The sequence below is a fragment of the Gopherus flavomarginatus genome, chromosome 15 (genome assembly GCF_025201925.1).
Source record: "Gopherus flavomarginatus isolate rGopFla2 chromosome 15, rGopFla2.mat.asm, whole genome shotgun sequence".
Taxonomy (NCBI): Eukaryota; Metazoa; Chordata; order Testudines; family Testudinidae; genus Gopherus; species Gopherus flavomarginatus.
The window spans coordinates 16765205-16785087 of NC_066631.1; the positions used below are offsets into that span (position 1 = coordinate 16765205).

The 19883-nt window shown below is 39.5% G+C and overlaps 1 protein-coding gene across 10 annotated transcripts in view; it reads right to left on the minus strand.

Annotated features, from left to right (window-relative positions):
- Positions 1–19883, minus strand: part of GNB1L (G protein subunit beta 1 like) — a 56739-nt gene that overhangs the window by 15664 nt on the left and 21192 nt on the right. For 4 of the 10 annotated variants that reach the window (XM_050924190.1, XM_050924189.1, XM_050924188.1 and 1 more), the window contains exons 2-6: positions 18618–18701; positions 17287–17348; positions 10487–10624; positions 10087–10212; positions 6889–7051 (exon numbers count right to left, since the gene is read on the minus strand). In XM_050924190.1, the coding sequence (XP_050780147.1) occupies positions 6889–7051; positions 10087–10212; positions 10487–10602 (405 nt within the window). In that variant the 5' untranslated portion in view covers positions 10603–10624; positions 17287–17348; positions 18618–18701. Of the gene's footprint in view, positions 1–6888; positions 7052–10086; positions 10213–10486; positions 10625–12890; positions 12979–17286; positions 17349–18617; positions 18702–19883 lie in introns of all 10 variants that reach the window. The other 6 variants (XM_050924182.1, XM_050924183.1, XM_050924184.1 and 3 more) reach the window with 5 other exon arrangements.

Below are 19883 nucleotides of genomic sequence, written 5' to 3' on the forward strand. Positions count from 1 at the left end.
GACCTACTCCCTAGGAGACAGGCGATGACGGCTCAGCAATCTGCAATCCCTGATCCTCAATCAGTCCTATGATTAGTACCGGCCCCTCAGAGAGTCGGGGCCGGCCCGGAAGTTCTTGCTGGGTGATGCACGCCTCAGAGGGTCTATGCCAATCTACCTACGAGGTACGCCTCAAGTCCCTCAATTGGTGCCTTCTGTGTGGTGACAGAAGAGAGCTCCACTGAGCCTGCCTCTCTAGTCCTGAGGCGTGATGGCTTCGAGTGGGTAAGCGATGGCGGGACGTCCCTCTCGATGAGGAATGGTGCTGCTGAGGTGGGGACATATGCATAGGTCCCAGAGTGGGTTTTCCCCAAGACTGGGGTACCACTGGAGCCTGTGTGGGCGACACTGGGAGTGTCAGGATCTCCTGAGCTACCTGAAGGGCTTCAGGCGTCGGCAGCACCTGAAGCAGGCCGGGGACTGCACCGCTATCTGGAGTTGCACGTGAAGCGTGGGATGGGCTGCACCGTTTGACCGGAGCTGGGGCCCAGCTTCCTGAGGGGGGGTGTTGAGCTGCCTGACATGGGTTGTGGCTTGCCCCCAGCCCTTTCCTTTCCCCGGACTTCTTGACTGGAGCCACAGAGGGGGACCAGTGCTGGTTGTGGACGGTGCCAGTGGAGCACTGTGCACGGAGGCCGTGGTGTTCATTGTGGAGTCAGACCGCTGCTCCGGTGTCAGAGTGAGTGCCGAATCCATAAAGAGTGCCTTCAGATGGATACCACGCTCCTTTTTCATCCTAAGTTTAAAGGACTTGCAGATACGGCACTTGTCACTTATGTGCCCTTTGCCTAAGCACTTAGGCAGCTGGTATGTGGATCGCTGACAGGCACAAGCCGTTTGCAGCGATCACAGGGCTTAAAGCCTGGGGACTGGTGTCCCCTGGCTGAGTCCCATTCAGGACTAACGAAGAGTTTGAGAACTACTACTAAGGGTAACTAAAAAACTATTAACTATATACAACTATATTACGAGTTTTCAAAGTTTGCAAGAACTGAGAACAAAACAACACTAGCGGAAGCAGGAGAAGTTCCAGCACTGTTACTGGTGGCAAGAAGGAACTGAGGGTGGGGGGAGCTGGTGGCATCCCTTATACCATGCCATGCGGACGCCACTCCAGAGGGCAAAAGAGACGGTCCCCTATGGACACTGTTGAGGGAAAAACTTCCGGCACTTGTGCATGTGGCAAGCATATACACCTAATATGGAACAGACATGAGCAAGCACTGGAAGAACTACCACTACATAGAATCACCAGAGGCAACTGGAGCCCTGCAGCTGAAAGGGAAGATAATAGTGGTAGAGGATGCTGCTGCTCTGAGTCTTGGGACAAGAGGAGGATTTCTTCCCTCAACACAGCTGCTCAGTCTGGAGACAGGATTTAGGGCTAACTGATTCTCACACACTGTTATTATTTGTATTGTTTGGGTAAATAACACAGAGGATTTAAAATCTGAATACATCTTTAATTTTTTTTAAAGGTATAAATCTGCATTTAAAGGGCTATTTCAAGAAAGCCTTATCCAAGCACTCTTTTCAATCTGTTTTACCATCAATATTTCTAAGTTTATAACACACAAAGCAAAACCTTAAACAGCTGCGAATTTAAGCAGAGAAAAATTAACAACACTATTTCAGTATATTTGATAATCTACAGAAGTACTGTTCTTCTTCTATGATATCTCAAAAGTTGAAAGCAGCCAAATCACTTTTTTGGGTAAAACTAAATTAACAAAAATACAAACATCCAAGAAACGCATAGAACACTAAAAAGCAAAACTCCAATTTCTTGTTACCTTTGGAGATATTTATGTTAAATGATTGTGCCATAATATTGATACTCCTGGGGAAATTCTGCGCCATTGCAAATGCACAGAATTCATGCCCCCCGCAGATTTCTTTGCTTCCGCCCCAGGGAAAATTACTTTCAGACAGGGAAGCAAAGGGAAGCTGCAAGAGCAGTCACAAACCACTCCCTAGCAACGCAGATACATTGTTTCAGGCACCCAGAGCAGCCGGAAGAGAGGTGAATCACCACAGGACTGGGGACACCCCAGCCAGTGGCTCCTACCCTGAGCTGGGATTAGCTGCTAGTTCCAGCTGGGCTGGAGGCAGGAGAGGATGGGACTTCCTCTTCCCCTGCAAGGAGTGGCTGGGGCTGTGTCAGACCAACCCCCAGAAACCTCTCCCAGCTGCAGGAAACTCAGCATCCTCCCCGTTTCCTGTCCCCATCGCTCCTCAGCTGTGGGGGGAGGGGTCACTGTATGGGGAGCTGCTCCCCTATCCGCCCAACTCCCGTCCATCTGGACCTCCCTTACCCAGACACCCCTGCCAAGCCTCACCCGGTACATCCAGAACCCCCCAAGCTCTCCATACCTGAACCCCATCCACTGAACCTCACCCTTGCATCTGGAGCCTCCCTGCAACCAGGCTCTCTGCCTCCAAACCCCCATCCCTGCACCCAGACCACCCCCCACTGAGCTCCCTGCACTAAACCCCCACCCTAATGCCCCACCCCCTGCACCACCCTAAGCCCCCAAATCCAGACCCCCAGGCCACTGACCTCCAACTAACTGCACCCAGACTCCCACCCCACCAAGCCCCACTCCCCAAGGACCCACACTCAGCTGTGGAGACCCCACATCCAGATGCCTCCACTGAGCCCCACCACCTTCACCTGGAAGCCCCTGCAGAGTCCCATTGCCCCTGCATCTAGAACCACCCCCAGTAAGCCTCTGTGCATCCAGACCCCCCGCACCTAGAACCCTGCACTGAGCTGCCTGCACCCAGATTGTCCCACACAGAATCCTCTCACCCCACAGCTGCATCCCTCCACACATGGATCCTGCCTCGCTAAGCCTGCCTGCCCCACACCTGGTGCAGAGAGGCAGGGCCCCAGGGTGTTTTTGGGGTAGGCCCAGGCTTTGTGCTGTGTCAGGGTTGGGTGCAGCCTCACCGCTAAGTCTGTGTCCTGGGGGGGCGCAGGGTGATCACTCACCTTCGTACAGCCGTGGCCTATGCTCCCCACTGTCATGCTGGAGCCTCTGCGTTTATTTATTGACAAATAAAGCTTACAGAATTTTGCAGAATTTTAAAATATTGTATGCTGAATAATAATATTTACCACAGAAAGCTAACTCAATAGGGCTCTGCAAGTGATCGGATTTTAATGGCATAGAATTAATCAACTCTTTATAAGAACTGTTCTAGATCTCGAACTATTTAGATCCTACTGCATAATTCCAGTCAGTTCAAGAGGTTTAACACTTAGGGGTGTATCCTCAGCAGATCTATGCTCATAACTGGCACAGTGGAGAGGATGGTGGTTTTAAAGTAATCTTTCTATCGCCCCTGATCCTGGGTCCAAGGAGGCTCTGAAATAAATCCCAGTAACTCTGCAGGACCCTTTAGGCTGCTCAAAATTATGCTGGCTGTGGCTGTCATAGGGACTGCTGTACTGGCCAAGGGATAGGAGCTCTGGCCCCCCTCATAGCTTGCCTTGGTCTACACCTCTTATATGGAGAAAGTGAGGAAATGGATGGTGTAAAGCCAGCATAGCCAGCTCTATATTGTCTGAGGATTCTCCTACAGTGGGGAGAATCCTTGACTGTCTGTTCAGGGCCGCTTTCCAGTCCCTTTGTGCTAGATTCAAAACAGCTGGATTAGGAGCTGAGGATCAAGCCCTTGGAATGTTCATTTCTGTGCATGTCCCATGGCATGATAAATGGGCAAAGCTGTCTATGTCAATTTGCATTGAGGTAGTTGAATTCCTACGTAACAAATATTTATTGTCAGAAACATTATTCATATTTCCCCCCTAGCACAAACACGTTTAATTACTGAGGTTACATTTAATTTTATTTAAATAAACACTTATCTGGAATCTATACTTCTGAATGAAAAAGGAATGTAAATGTTTGGTATCTCCAAGGGTTACCAGCCTGGGTCATTCTGGTATATTTTAGGGCCAAATTTTGCTTTCAGATACAAGCATACAACTTCAACTCTAGTCAATGTGAGTTGTGCAAATCCATCTGAGATACTGGCCATATGAGAGTTTCTCTCTCCTTGGGGAGCCATCAGTCAAGCCAGAGGCAGCTGTGGTCTCCTTTGATTTCCATATCTTTACTTCAAAGCCTGCCAGAACATCTTCCTCAATTCTACAGGCTGTCAGCTGGTTTGCCAAAAGCCAGCTGCTCTCCAGCATTGGGGAAGCCAGAATGTACTTAAAAAAAAAAAAGCAGGGAAGCTTTCGAAGCCCAATCAACAATGGAAGAGGAGACTATTTCCAGAATGCAGTGATGAGGAGCCATCCCCAAGAACAGGACAACTGCAGACAGCACACTCGATTTTGGCCAGCTGGGAGCTTTTGTTAACTGGAGTCAGACTATAACTAAAAATGATCTTTTCTGGGGACTCCGTTGCCACCACTGGTAACCAATGAGTTAGATATAGCAATAACTGGAAAAGAAATAGCAGAAAGAATTGCACTTATCTTTTGTCCCTGAATCTGAAAGTGCTTTATCTCATAGAGCAAAGGAAGCAAGAGACTGAAATAGCAGTGTTCAGAGAAAGAGATGCCACCGAGTTAAGTGCATCGCTGCATCTTAACATTTCCTTTACTCCCACCATAACATGCTTCAGGAGAGAATTAAACTTCTTGCCAAGGACAAAGGGCAGCAAGAAGACTAAAAGAGCTGTCTAGAGAAGGCAATCGGGCATAATCTGCCCTTGCTGGGTTGACTGTTCCAGAGAAGGAGTCTGCATTAATGGCTACGGAGCTTCAGAAATAAATACTGTTTCATGTATTTTGACAACTGTAACTTAAAACTTGAAGTTCTGTGTTTATATTGGTTTTGCTTAATAGAAGAAAGATTTGCCTTTGCCTGAGGTTAATACTGTTCCTGGGTGGCTAAAGACGGCCACAAGGAAACACATCGTTTTTCTTTTTCACATTAATAAAGCTTTTAACATGTTTCTGGCAAATTGGCAAGAGAAGTGCATGTAACTCATAATTTGTGATTTAAATGCAATCATGAACAAATAAATGCCTGTTCAGATCTTATTATTTATGGACTGAACCTGCTTTAAGACAAAATTACTGTTTTTTGGGCATCAGCCAAGCATAAACACTTATTAAGTCTCATTTTAATCATAAGCCACAAAAGTTCTTACTGTCTCACGCAGTCCTGTCTATTTGGAGGTACTATACATTATAGGAACTTATGTGAATTTAACAGGTCTAGTGTAAAGGTTCACACACACAGAGTGGAACCTTTTTACCTTGGAGGACAGCAAATCATTATCAGTTTGCAGGGTCCATGTACACAAATGTAAATCAGACAAAGATGAATTGTAAGAAAGGGGGGTAAAAAACTTTCCTCTTGTGGATTAGTCGATTTTTTCATTCTTCATTGAGAGACAGAGAGAAAAGATATGTATATAAGGACCTACGCGCCTCCCCGCTCACAACAGCAGAATATGTTCCTTTCAGATTTAAGATGCAGTTTTTGCTCTGTAGTACTTTGCTCCTATTGAACAAATATGGAACAACCTTACAGTAGCCTTGCTTACAGGCTTAGGGCTTGCTCTCGCAAAGTGCTGAGCATTCTGGCCTTAATCCAGCAAAGCACTAAAGTATGTGCATTACTTTACAAGAATTTAAAAAAAAACATGTTTTCTTGCTATCTGGGCACCATTTCTTATTTTTACCTCATATATATGTGTCTTGAAACCCAGAAAATCAACTGTCCTTTGATGCCTATTTGTGATGTTTAGCAACACTTTTTGTTATTATCTATATGTGAAGTTACATGCCATTTTCTCTGTATTTCATTTTTTGTAATATTGTAGTGTCATATGTCTGGACGAGGATGTATTTTAATATTATTCTGTTTACTACCCTCAGAAATAGAGATATAGATATCTGACTTTTGCATGCCAAACAAAATAAAAATGAATAAAAGATTTCTACAATACAACATTTATAAAATAGACACTATACACCACAAAATTTGTATCACCCAACTTAAGGTTACTTTTAAAAAGAGTTTTGGTTAATTTAGTGCTCACTAGAGATCAGAGTACAAAAGTCCAGAACAAGTACGCTGGGGCAGTGGCAGTGCAAACTACTGCACAATGTTCCCTCAACCCTGTTTTGAAGGGATCCCTTCTATAGAGGAGGGGTTCAACTTCCATGTCGATTCAGACCCTGGCCTCCTTAATGACACTACTAAGAAACCTGTCAAATAAATGGCAGTTGTGGCAATTGGTTTGAGATATGAATGTATGTCCAGTAGGAACTGGATTGAGACCGTCAAATTATGGCACACAGACTTCACTAAACATTCATCAGCTAGTGATAACTTTCAACTATTTCCAACTTGGTCTTAGTAAAACCATTAACATGGGGTGAAAGGCTATTTATCATATTAACAACTGCCTCAGCCATCCAAATCTCCCACTATAATACTACTTTAATTTCAGATGAAAGAACAGAACCTCAGTATGATGAACTATTTGAACATTAACGTTAGCCAGCAGATCACTAATTTCCCCTTACTCAGATAGCTGTATTAACAAGTTTTCAAAACTCCTGCATATATAGGATCATCAGCTGCAAATATTTAAATGTCAGATAGAACCAGGATAGAAGCTTTGTAATTAGAGCATGATTTATGGTTCAATCATATCCCTGGCAGGTCCAATTAGTAGCCACAAAGTGCTCCTTGTGTCCCTTTTCTAACAGATTAGTCTGAAAAGGGGAAACCTCATCCATGTCAGATAATTTAAGGAACAAAGCATGCTAAATGTTTTCCCTCTCCAAGCAACAGAAGGGAACAGATTTCCTACCTCATCTAGGTCTTTTCCTGGCATGGCCATTAGCCAATGTCCCTGTGCCACCTTCAGCAGTGAACTTTTGCAGAATCCCACGTTTTCAGTGAAAACAGAATCTGTCACTGTGTTCCTTCCTTCTGCCAAATCCCAGAGGCAGATCTGTTGGTTACGGCCCTGGCTTTTACAATAAAAAATATATACGTTGTACGTGATCATTTACAAATGAGTGTTTTTGCAATAATAACAATATATAAGTTATAATAATTCAAACATAATTATGAAGGAGAGAATCACAAACATAAAAAAAAGCTCATATAACACAGTTCCTCCCAGAAATGAAATAAAAACTTCTTACATGTGTCATCAAACGAACTAGGCAAATAGTAATGCCTATACGGACCGTGTAAAAGAAGGGCGGAGCAAAACAAAACAAAAACCCACCATTTACTAGATAAGGCAAACTACACACAGGTACTGCGTGCAAAGAGGTAAAAACAATGTCAAAAGATTCTAGGAATATTGTATATCCAGGGAGAGTTAATGAAAGAGAAACAAACCAATACAATGATGAGTAACAAGGGTTAACAAATTGGAGCCATAAGGTTGGAATTTTCCACGGTGTGTTGGGCCAGAACCAAAATCATGGATCTGCTGATGGAAAGGATGCACAGACGTCACATCTTCTAGGTGCTACAGACAGGGGTTCTGTGCTGGTCTCACATACTCAGACATAGAAAGTCAGAACGGAGGGGAGGGAATTAATAGTTCCATAGTGATGTGAAGCCAGTTGCCATATTACACTACACTACACTACTGGTGCACAGAAGGTATGATTGTTATTCCAGTCCATAAGCTAAAACAGCACAGTATCTTGGCCCTGGCTAGAGGGGATGCATTTCACCTCCCCTACCTTCTGCACTCCAGAGGTATAGACCATGAATATTCAAAGTTTTATGCAGATAGAATGGATTTAATCCTAGGAAGTAGACTGAGACCATTCTCATCTAACACAGGTCACCAAACCACTATCAGATGGAAATAACTATCACTCTCTACTGACGTGGAGTAGTCTGAAAATGAAGCTCCATATTCCATTATCAATATCCTGAACACCTCAGTTTCCCACCAATCAAATCTTCACATTGTTTTTAAAGATGGAACATTCATAGTCAATAAGTAAGAGCAACCACTTAGTTTATTTCAAGGTCAAGTTACAAATATTGGGCATGCAAGGCTGAAACAATGAATTCATTAAATATACTATAAGTATCCAAGTAGTTACAGTATCTGCCCTCAAGTTATCTGGAATAAGAAGCTCCCCCATGCCTCTCTTCCATACATTAAATTATACAAATTCAAGTATTTCCTACTAACATTAATTCTTACTAACAATTTTCTCACTTGACAGAAGCATTAAGCAAAACAGTGTCATGTACAATAATTCTCTGATTTTATGAACATCACTCATATGAACCATTTTTCTGCTACTGATGTCACCTTCCTGCCACAAAACATGACTTCAATCCTTCAGCCAATGTTTAAGTGACTGTACAGATTTGAAAAAGACACATTTGGCAGCAAAGAAGAGATGCTATTCTCTCAATAAAAGAAAAATTAGGCACACTATATAAATTTGTTAATGTACATTATCACTGAACAATTAATAAATTAAGTTACGCACTGTACCTACTATAATTATGAAATGTTCAATTTTATGAACTTTAATTTTATGAACTCCTCAACCCCAGTTCGTTCATAAAACAGGAATTGTATTGAATAGTTCGATAGATCATGGGACTTTACATTTTAAGAATCTATCAGGAGATGGGGAAAATGGTTTGTTCTGGTTAAATTTTAGATGAAGAAAGATAAGGAAAAATACAGGTAACAATAGCCCTGGAATTATATTAGATACTTAAAGCACCATAATGTTATAAATACACAGCAGAGAATAGATGAGGGGGAAAACTGGATAATTAGATGAATAATTTTCGTTCAATACCAAATTTCTTCAGGGTGTTAACTGAATTTAAGCAGACAACAAATATAAATGCTAATGAGCTCAAAAGTACTTTACAAGAGATGTCTTTTCCTGATAAACATGTCAGAACACCTCAAAATCACACAGACGCTCTGGCATCTGCTGCAAAGAAGGTGGATCACCTGTGTATTCCAAGGAATATAGTAACCTCTCAAACATCCCTCCTTGCAGGAGAATGTAATATATTTTGCAACTGAGTATGAATATGTAACCCAGCATTCTTGTTCAATTTTGGTGGATATTAATCCGCCCGCCATTCCTGCTCTTCCTGCACATCCTTCAATACTTTACTTTTCCTATCTCTTGAACTCACTTATTGCCTTTTTCTTTATAGTTTCCTAGCTTGTAACTTGGCTCTCTCTACACTAGCTCTTTGTTGGTATAACTTATATCACTGACGGGTGTGAAAAAGATACTCCTCTGAGTGACATAAGTTACACTGACAGAATCTCTGGGGTGGACAGCGCGATGCTGGCAGGAGATGCTTTCCCGCTGACATAGCTACTGCTGCTTGTTGGAGGTGGTTTAATTATGTCAAGAGGAGAGCTCTCTCTCATAAGCATAGAGTGGCTATATGAACACTCTTACAGTGGCACAGCTCGCTAGTGTAGACATGGCCTTATTCTGTATTTTTCTTTTTTGAAAACTATTGTGGAACATTTGTCAGTTTACACCCAAATTTACCTTCTTCACATAAAGACTTCACGTTACCACACTTCCATTATTGTACTAAAGGATGCCAGAAATATGGAATTGTGATGCTGTAGTCACAGGAAGTAGTATTTACTCTGAAGCAATTGAAAACATTATTTTAGGCATTCTCAATTTTTATTTTGTGGCTTTTAAGTTTGGTCCTTTACTGTAAATTATATCTCACTTTGTTTTGTATGTTCAGAGACAAGACTTACAATCAAGTATCAGAAAGGTAGCTGTGTTAGTCTGGATCTGTAAAAGCAGCAAAGAATCCCGTGGCACCTTATAGACTAACAGACGTTTTGGAGCATGAGCTTTTGTGGGTGAATACCCACTTTGTCAGATGCATGTTACTTACATGCACGTTACAGACATACAATGACTTCAGAAATAAGTAACACCTTCTTATCAAGTATGTTACAGCAACAAGATTAATATAAGCACCACAATTTCTTGTGCCTTTTGACTACTCCACTGACCTGAGGAGCCTGTCTCTGCCATTGATTGCTTCCACCCAGTACACAGATTTTCCTCCATGGCCATCTAGAATTGTATCCACTCTGCGTGTCTTCAGGTTCCAGACATGGATCAGCCCATTGGATGACCTGACAGAGGGAACGGATGGCATTTTCTGTGACAATCATGTAAAATTTGATAAGAAATTTTGCTGTTCTTCCGACTTCTCAGACTCTGAAGTGTTATGTATGTACATAGGCTTCATTCAATGCACCAACCACTTACTGGGAATACACTTTGTTGTTTTTCCCAGCTATAATTTACTTAAAGTATATGTTCTCTTAAAAAAAAAAAAAAGGTTTGAAGGATGCTCATCTCTGCAACAGCTTCTGGTGGGAAATTTACTTAAAGGCCTCTACTCACCCAGAGAAGAGAATGGGGTAATCAGGTTCCTGGCCTCCACAATAAAAATGTAGAGTATGGACTTCAGCACTAGTACCCCGTAGAACAAACTGTGGGTCTGGAGGTGGAAGAGCCATACCAGCAATAATCTAGAGACACCTTTCCAAGAAGAGAAATCAAAGAAAAGCACAAGATTTTCTTAATCACACAGTTTTAAGAAGCATATATTATGAATAACAGAACTGCAACTGCGCTCTGCTTCAAACATTTGCTTCGCTTAAGAGTCTATACTTTCCCTTTATAGCTAGCATTATGTTGAGGTTATTCGCCATATAATCCAAACAAAAATGTTCCCTCTTACACTTAGGGATCAAGCATCTATCAAATCTGCTTCTCACTGCTATCCATCCATGCTAAACTATGAGAAGTGCTGAGCTTGCTACGTGAATATGCACCCATCATATATTTGAATATACAAATGTGTTCAGCTATTCTCCATGCTGCAAACTGGACTGACAAGTGACAACTACAAAAGGCAAGGAATTGAACACACAAATTTGGTGGAGCAAGCACATTTATCATTCCAGTTAGGTCCTTGGCAAATTCTTTCCCCTTCCTTCCAAAATAATCCTTTCACTGTGCTCTCTCGCAATGGAATATATATCCAATGAAAAGGATTTCAGGTAAGGTTAGAGCAATAATCATTTTTACACCAGAGTTTCATTACTCCCAAGTGCTCCAACTTTTGGTTCCAGGTACGGTTATATAAAAATAAAATAAAAACCAAAGCAGCATTCTTTTTAACATTATGACCACACTACATTAAATATTGCATTCAGAGGTGGTTGCATTCTTCCCAGGATCGGGAAATGGATATCGATGTTTTCGCCTGTAGGCACTGGTTCAAATATGGCCCAGCATCAGTAGTAATAAAAAATTATCATTTGATGACTGGGCTGGGGGACTATGTAAAGCAAGTGGTTGATCACAGGCTGAGATTCAACAGTGCATAAAACTTTAAGTACTTGAGTAATCCTGTTGAATTCAAAAGAGCTATTAAAATGACCTTGTTAGGCACATTCTTAAGTGCTTGGATGGATCCAGGCCTTAGCAAAACATGTTCACAGCACAAAAATGCCCATCAAAATGAACACCTATGTAGACAATTTTTGCAAAGACGATAAAGACTGGATGGCAATGAAGACTGAACAATACTTCAACTTGCTAGAGAAGATCCTCCAGAACAATGCTAAGGCATAGCTATTAATTTAGCAGCCTTTATGAGCTCTAAGTTCACTTTAAATTTATTTGGAAAATGACACAGTAGTGAGCATTATAAGCAGGTTTTTACCAATAGTCCTTTCTGAGTGAAATTAGTGGCCAAGTCCCATATGTCTTACATTTCTATCTCTTACTTTATTGCTTGTGTTCACATTAAAAAATGAGTAGATGGAAAAGTAAGGGGGGGAGGGGCTGTCATGATGGCTCTCAATCATCACAACTCTTTCAAAAAGCTGTTTTACTCATGGGTTCCACCAGCCCAAAGAATCATTTTCTACGTTAAATAAGTGAAGGTCAACAGACTTCTTTCTCCCAGCGGGGTCACAGAAGAAGAGTCACAGAGAATCATAAAACTAAGCAGTACATGGACAAGTAAAACACTTCAGTGTTTAAGTAGATACTCATGATGCATCCCTGTCAGACTCTGATTCCTTTATTAAATGGATCCATTGAGTACTGCACTTCAGTTGAGATGAGAGAGATTTAATTTTATCTTTGTTATTTATATAACAGTGATCGCCACAGTATCTGTATTTCCTAAACAAACAACTATTTTAGGTGTAGTCATGAAACAGGCATTTACAATCTAACATCTCTCTCTTCCTCAACAGTACTGTACAGTAAGCTACAAAAATAATGAGCTCAGCGTATAACTTCCATGTTTTAATGCACTGATTCATCTGTTTTATGATGCTGTCTGATGATCCAGACTCATGACAAGCCTGGAATAAATTTTCAGATGATTACACGCTTGTACAAGGTTGTTCCCCATGGTGAGATTCAACCCTTCAGTGCCTATCTGTAATGTACTTTATCCTTATTACGAGGCTGTCCATTACAATAAGCACTTTGTTATTGAAGGTCACTTGATCGGAGCTCCATAACTGTATCCAAAACCATTCTAATCACCCTCAAAGTGACAATTTGATTTGGAACCCTCTGAACATTTAATGTAGCTAACACAAGCATGTTATAGGGAGGTGTCCCTTTTTATGAAGGAATGATTCCAAAGTATAGTTCCAAGAGAGGGAGGAAGACAAAATGGAAATGAGTCAGCCCAGAGGCTATCAGGGATTACGAGGCAGGATTTAATAGCATTTTTCTAATTACCAACACAAAAGTTTTGCTGACAGACTGTGTGTGCCTGGATGTGAGGAGGGTTTTAGCTGGCATGAAGCAGACGCTCCTAATACATGTCTTTACAAGGACAATACTGTAGAAAAATCCTCAAACTGGAATATAGGAAAAAAATAATAGTAAACATACTTTATTCACTTACGGATTCAAAGTAAATTGTCAATCTTTGGAAATGGGATTTTGCTATTATATATATCAATCTGGAAACCTGGATTTAATAGTATATGGCTTTTATCAATAGCCCCATATTGTGTTTTGCTACAGAATGAGGTATTTTCTATTATTAATTACTACTGCTAAATCATCAGAGACTGCACTTCAAGAAAGACAGTGGTGCTTGATGAGGGGTGACAACATAACAATTTTAAGTTTTCTACTGTTTTTACTAGTTGTGACATAGCAGTTTGAGCAGGAACTCCTAAATTTTAATCCCACCTCTGTTGCTAATTCCCTCTGTGAACTTCGGCAAGTAATTTAAGGAGATTTTCAAAGGTACTGTATTTAAGTGACTGAAGATGCAGATAGCCACCTAGTGAGATTTTTCAAAAGCACCTAAGTGCCTATCTGCAAAATTTTCAAAAGTCCCTAAATGCTTTAGGAGCCTAAGTACCATTTTCAAAAGTGACTAACATTGGTATGAGACCACAATCAGGCCCCAGGGCTCTAAGCAGCAAAGTGAGACCCACAGAAGGAAATTTATAATAAATGCTTTCAAAAAAGTTCTCTGTCCTAGACTATGTGCTTGACCCAGAAGCACCCAGATGTTGTGAGCTCTGGCTCCCAAGACAGGAGATTGGAGGACATTAATTAAGTTTTTCTTATAACAGTATTTGTTTGTAAGAAGACACCAGCCTTTAGAGATGCAACATCTCCTTGCTGTACTTTGGTCTTGCAATCCTGCCATTTCTTTTTTTCTTTTTTCTAGCTTTTCCTGTGCCAGTAACACTCTCCTCCTTCAGGGACCAAACTTTGCTCCAGAAGTTATTTTGACAGGGTACAATACAAACCCCAGATATATTATGTTGATTACTTTTGATCCACCACCAATTGCACATTGATTGGAAAATCCAGGTGTCCAGATCGATATTCCAGTTAGCTAATGACTGTGTACACCACACATTGTATTGTAAAGGGCTTTGCCATGCAAAACATGTTTCTACTAAAATTGGGAATTGTTTAATCTTCTTCAAAAATGTAAAGTTACATAATTTTAGAGAACAAATTACCAATAACAACACCTATAAAACTCAACTTTGTTTAGCATGTAATTAAGCAAACTTTCCTTAAGTTATTTGAGTTTCTGTGCAGTGAAAAATGCACTACTTCAGCATTTGATACCAAAAAAGAATAGAAAAAAGTAGATCTTTCAATTAATAATAGTCATTTAAAAATGTAAATGTCAGAAAGATTACCTTGGAAAAATCTCACAGAGAATTTAAAAACATTAACAGATTCCCACAGGAAAAATTCCAGCTGAATTTAACAACTCTCCTGTTCCCACTCCTGTCATTTGTATTTCCATCACACATTGAAGCAAAAACAAATTGCTAGTAAACTATCATCCAAGCACCTCCTTCCCCTGCAACCCCACAATTAAATCTGAGATACAGACAGCTTGAGCAAAGACTAAAAAAGGCTTCCTAGTCTGTAGTAGTTTACAAAGTAGCAAAATGTTGGTGCTAAAGAGAAATTTTTCAGGTATGCCAGAGATAAATCTCCCTCGGCACGTCTGGCAAACTGAGTCCGGACTCTAACTAGCAGGTGTGCAGATATAATTATGACTGCAAAATATTCGACACATCCAGGTGTGCTCATCATCAAATATATGAAATCCCTTTTATTTCTGGAAATTCCAAGCCTACCAGGTGCCAGCCTCCCAAAGAAGAGTAAGATTAAAGAATTAGTCAGTAAAAATATGAATAAACTTTTTTCTTCCCTGTTCTCATGTATGAAAGCTCCTCTCCAGATTGCACTTCTGTCTCTTCCATTTGGGTCAAAGGGTAACTTTGCTCCTTTCATGATGATTTTAAAGACGTTTCCCACATCTTATAGCTAACTAACTAGGTATGACTATATAGCATCTGCATTCAATAAGAATATACAGTATGTAATTTCAAAGAAAACTGGAAGAAAGGGCAAATTTATTAAGTTAATAGTATAAGCCACATAATCAATTTATATTACCTCCAACTCCATTTTCAATTTTAAAACATGGTAGGTAGCCCTTACAGTATGAGCTTTCTAAAGGGCCCAGAAGGCCAATCTTTTCCAGGCTTTCTGCCTATATATCATAACAGACAGTTGAGCTCTCATGGTGGGGCAATCTCCCCTTCTGCCCAGCAGTACCTATACTGCATGGCTGCATTTAAAAATTGTGGGCCTCCCCCAACTCAGCTGGCTATCACCTTACTGATTGGCTGTATGATCCATTTGAGCAGCCAGCCTGGATCAACAGAGACCCAACAGCCACCTGATTGGCCTTCCTCTAAATCTACTCTACTTGAAATGCCAGAACATAGTGGAACTTGCACATATCTCAGACACAGTAGTTGAGGCAAATGCTGTATGGATATGTGGCATTTGTAGCAAGCAAAGGATCAAAGTCCAGGATTACAAGTACCCATTTTATCCAAACATAACTAAAATACAGATGGTCTGGCAGCTTCCAGATACATCTGCAAAAAGAAACTGAACTGCTTGTTTCAGAGTATTTGAACTCAGAGATGAGTATTTGAAGTTTACTGCATACTAAGAAAATGTGCTCTAAAAGCAGATTAAGTATTTGGTAACACACACATGCCCGCCAACCTTCTGTGGTAAATTTTCAGCCCACTGCCTTTGAGTTTGACTCTGCAAATCCTATAAGCTTTACATAAAAAACACAGAAGTAGGGAAGAACATTTAAATAGGAGAAGTATCTGAGCAACAGGATGTTTAGTTTGTACTCCATCATAAGCTAAAAATGTAACAAGACTCTCCCCCCACCACCAAATGAAGCAACTTGGAATTCAATTAGCCTACAAGGAACAGGAGCTTACATTCTCATCCTGGACCTCATTTGTACACATCACAACTTCACCACATAGTTTGATATAATGGTCAATCTTTCCTCAAGTAAAACTCAGGAGAGAAACTGCACAGTATGCTGAGGTCAGAACTGAGGCACACTGGTAGAAATGGGGGGAGGAGTGAAGTTTGCCTGCACGTGACACGTGACTTGATTTTAGACATGTGAGCACTATGTTAACTTTTGAAAAATATGCCAAGAAAACATGAATGTGACAATTAAGCTTTTTACTTTATAGGTCTGTTTGATATCTTTCTTGCCATACTACTAATACTATAATAATACTAATTATAAATATTGTGCTTTAGTGCTTCTGTTTAAAAAGCTAATTAAGTAAATATAATGGGTTTCAAATAGAATGATTTGACACATAAAACGTACAAATGAGTCATTCCTTTTAGCAATGTGTATATCCAGTGCTTTGCATTAGCATTATTAGCTAATTACTTTGTATATTTATTCTTTATCTATGTTCATCCTCAGACATCGGTGTCAAAGTAGGAATTAAGAAACGACACTGTACCTTAAAAGATTCATGTTAAAAACAAAGCAAAAATAAAACCATGGCAATGGACTGGAAGCATGCACTAGTGTGAACTGAAATGTGAACAAAAAATAATGTAACCAAGAGATTTCCATACTGACATAACATTGTTGCTTTTGAAAATTTAAATTTGGAGACATAACAGCATCAAACAGGACTTGCTGATTTATATGACCAAGCTATACAATACTGTATTAGCAGATACCATTAACCTGTTGCCACACATCCTATGTTACAACTGACTAAAGGCCTGGATTTTTACAGATTGCAAAGTCAGTGCTGCCAGAGCTTTCATTCTACCTGGCCACAAAATAGTTGTTAATGACCAGTAATGACTGACTGCTCAGATGAATACTTCAAAACAGTAAATCTAATCCTGATGCAAAATAGCTCCCTTTGCCACTGAAGTAAACAGGAGGTTAGGAGCTTAACCTCCTTCAGGATCTGCCCCAAATTTAACTTCTTTCCTGACCCCATGTAGGGAACAACGGAGGTTTCCACATTTCACTGTATGAACCAATAAATAGTTAGGTAGCAAACTGATTTGTTTATCAGCCACTGGTGCAAATATATGCCAAGAAATCCAATCAAAGCAGGAAAAAAAATGGCTATTAATAGCAATACAATGTGATTTTTTTTCAATCACTTCCAATCAGAGAATGACTAGTTACAGTTTTAACACCTTTTCTCCTCTAACTAGTCATCATCTAACTGACAGAAAACAAAACACAATACACTTATGCCTTTAAATAATTAAGTTTGTAAGGAAAATGCATATAAATGTCAACATACGATTTTCAGAAATATTTGGGATTTGAGCTGGTATCTTGAGGATCACTTCCAAATACTTCAATCTGCAATTAAAAAAATTCACTATAATTATTTTCCATCTGAAAACACAGATTCAGCTTGGGAACAAAACTAAGAACACCGAGTTAGCATATGGATCTCATTGCCCCTATACATTTTAGTCACTGAAACAAAAAGCTATTAATCAATATGTAAAAGCCATAAATTAACATAAACATTAATCATTCTAATACTCCTGGTGTGTCAGAATGATAATTTTTTTTCAGTCTTTCATTCTGACATACTCGCCTTTAGCTATCAGCTGGCTGACCTTTCTTAACACAGATAAACATTTTAGGCATTGAAAATCTCACTGAAATAAACATTTTTGAGAAAGCCAAATATCATGGCTACACTTATGCCATTGCACTTGTTTTTAATATGTCAGGCTAAAATACAGCATGAAAACATAGCTGAAATTGATGAAATTTTAGTGTTTCATAAACAGGTTCATTGTCCAGATTAAGGAAAAAGAACCCCATCTGTTTTGCTTTATGAAGCCATTAATTGCCCAGTAAAGTGCAATGATAAAACTCCAGAAAGCCTTGTTTTAGGAGAAAGAAATCTGACACAAAGTACACAGTAGTTCAACTCCAAAACAGACTCCCCATATGGCTAATGCAAAAAGATATAGGACCTCTAATGCCAAATCTCCTTGAAAAATTAAAGAATGTGAAAATGCACAAAATAAATGAAAAAAAGGCTTCACACAATTGTCTCTGTATAACACAACATTCAGGCTTAAAGTTGAATTCAAGTTTGCACACTTGCTAAATCATTGCAATCTAGCAGAAAATTGATAAGCCAAGGGCCATCAAAAGGCTGTTTTGAGTAGCCTTTCAGTTCAGCCACGCATAGCAATCTGTCAGCAACAGAGATGTGTCTACCCAGCCTCCTAAATTAGGGGCGCTCCCAACTTCAGCATGAATCTCTTGCTTCCAACAGCCAATAACTAGTTAATATTGTCCTCAGACGGCAAAGATTTAATTAAACATCTTCCAGACATTTTAGCAGACATTTCCTGAAATACTCTTGTTTAGTAGCAAACTATTAAAAACAAAAATTGACAGAGAAGAAATATATCAAGTTCTTACAGCGAGTGAAATTAATCAGGCCAAACTTACATGTCTGCAATTAAGGATTCCGTAATTCTGAGCAATTATAATATATACTTTATTAGAAAACTAATTAATTCTAGACACATATTTTTCCCATGACAAACTTCTATGATTACTTGATTTATTCTCTTATAATTACTATTTAATTAATCTAACCTTGTATAATATTATACTATTTTTCTGGCACTCGACCAATAAAGACAGTAAATTGATTGCAGTTCCATTGTGCAACAGCAGACTCTGTAATGACAGTTTCAACACCACGTTTATTTATTTGTCTGTTCTATTACTTTTCTTTTCCTTCCACAGGGCACATGAACATGAAACACAATACGCACCAGATAACTTTTTGTGTTCTATAGATTTTCTCCTAAATGTGAAATATAACATAAAACTTGTTTTAATTCTATATCAATGCACACGCAATATGATACTATATAATAAAAACACAACTCTTAAGAAATGTTACAGGTCTAACATTTATATCACAAAATAGCTAGTCAATTGACTATTGACATACAGGGCCAGGCCCTCAGCTAGAGTAAACTGGGTTAACTCTATTGATCAGTAGTTCCAGCACAGAAGATTGTCCTGTGATATCTGACAATAGGGGAGGAAGGGTCAAATAAAATCTTTCATAGTAATTTACAAAGTTCATACATAATAGGACATTTATTTTAATGTCTCTGTCAGTTTTACCCGAATTAAACTTTTACTGTGTAACTTTAGCTTCCATTTAAAACATGGCGTGACACAAGTTTCAACCAATATAAGAAACCCTCTCAAACCTCACTTTATAAATAATTATTTCTGGAGTAGTAGTATCTGTTTGTGCTAAACAATGTTACAACACAAACATACTTAATATTTCCAATAGAAGTAACAGTGGCATTTTTGTTCCCCTCTTTACCACTTTAGAGGTAAAAGCTATCCATTAAAAAACCCCACAAGCCACTGCAACTTCATATTCTTTTAAATCTTTTGAATCAATTATTGGATTTTATGCTACTTTTTCTGCTACAAAATATATAACGCTGACCACAGATACCACTTATCCAAAATGATCCTGATTCTAGAAGGAACAAGTTATTTCATTGTGCACTGTAAGAAACTGTACCCAAACTATCTCCTGGTTGAGCTCTCCAAAAAGGCTCCTAAAATATTTTCTTTTATCCTTGTTCCCCCATTTTCTAAAACAGCACTGACAAAATACAAAATCATTGGAAAAGGCCACATTTCAGGATACATTTACAACAGAATACTGCATTTACTTTTTTCACATGGTTTCTGTTTTGAAGATTTATTTTATAGATATGTTTCAGAGAACAACTTTTTTAAAAAATCCACCTAAGTCACAAATAGTCTAAGTAAGCAAATAGTAAATCAGCTATTGTAGCTCCTGCTTGTTTTCATAGTTCACAT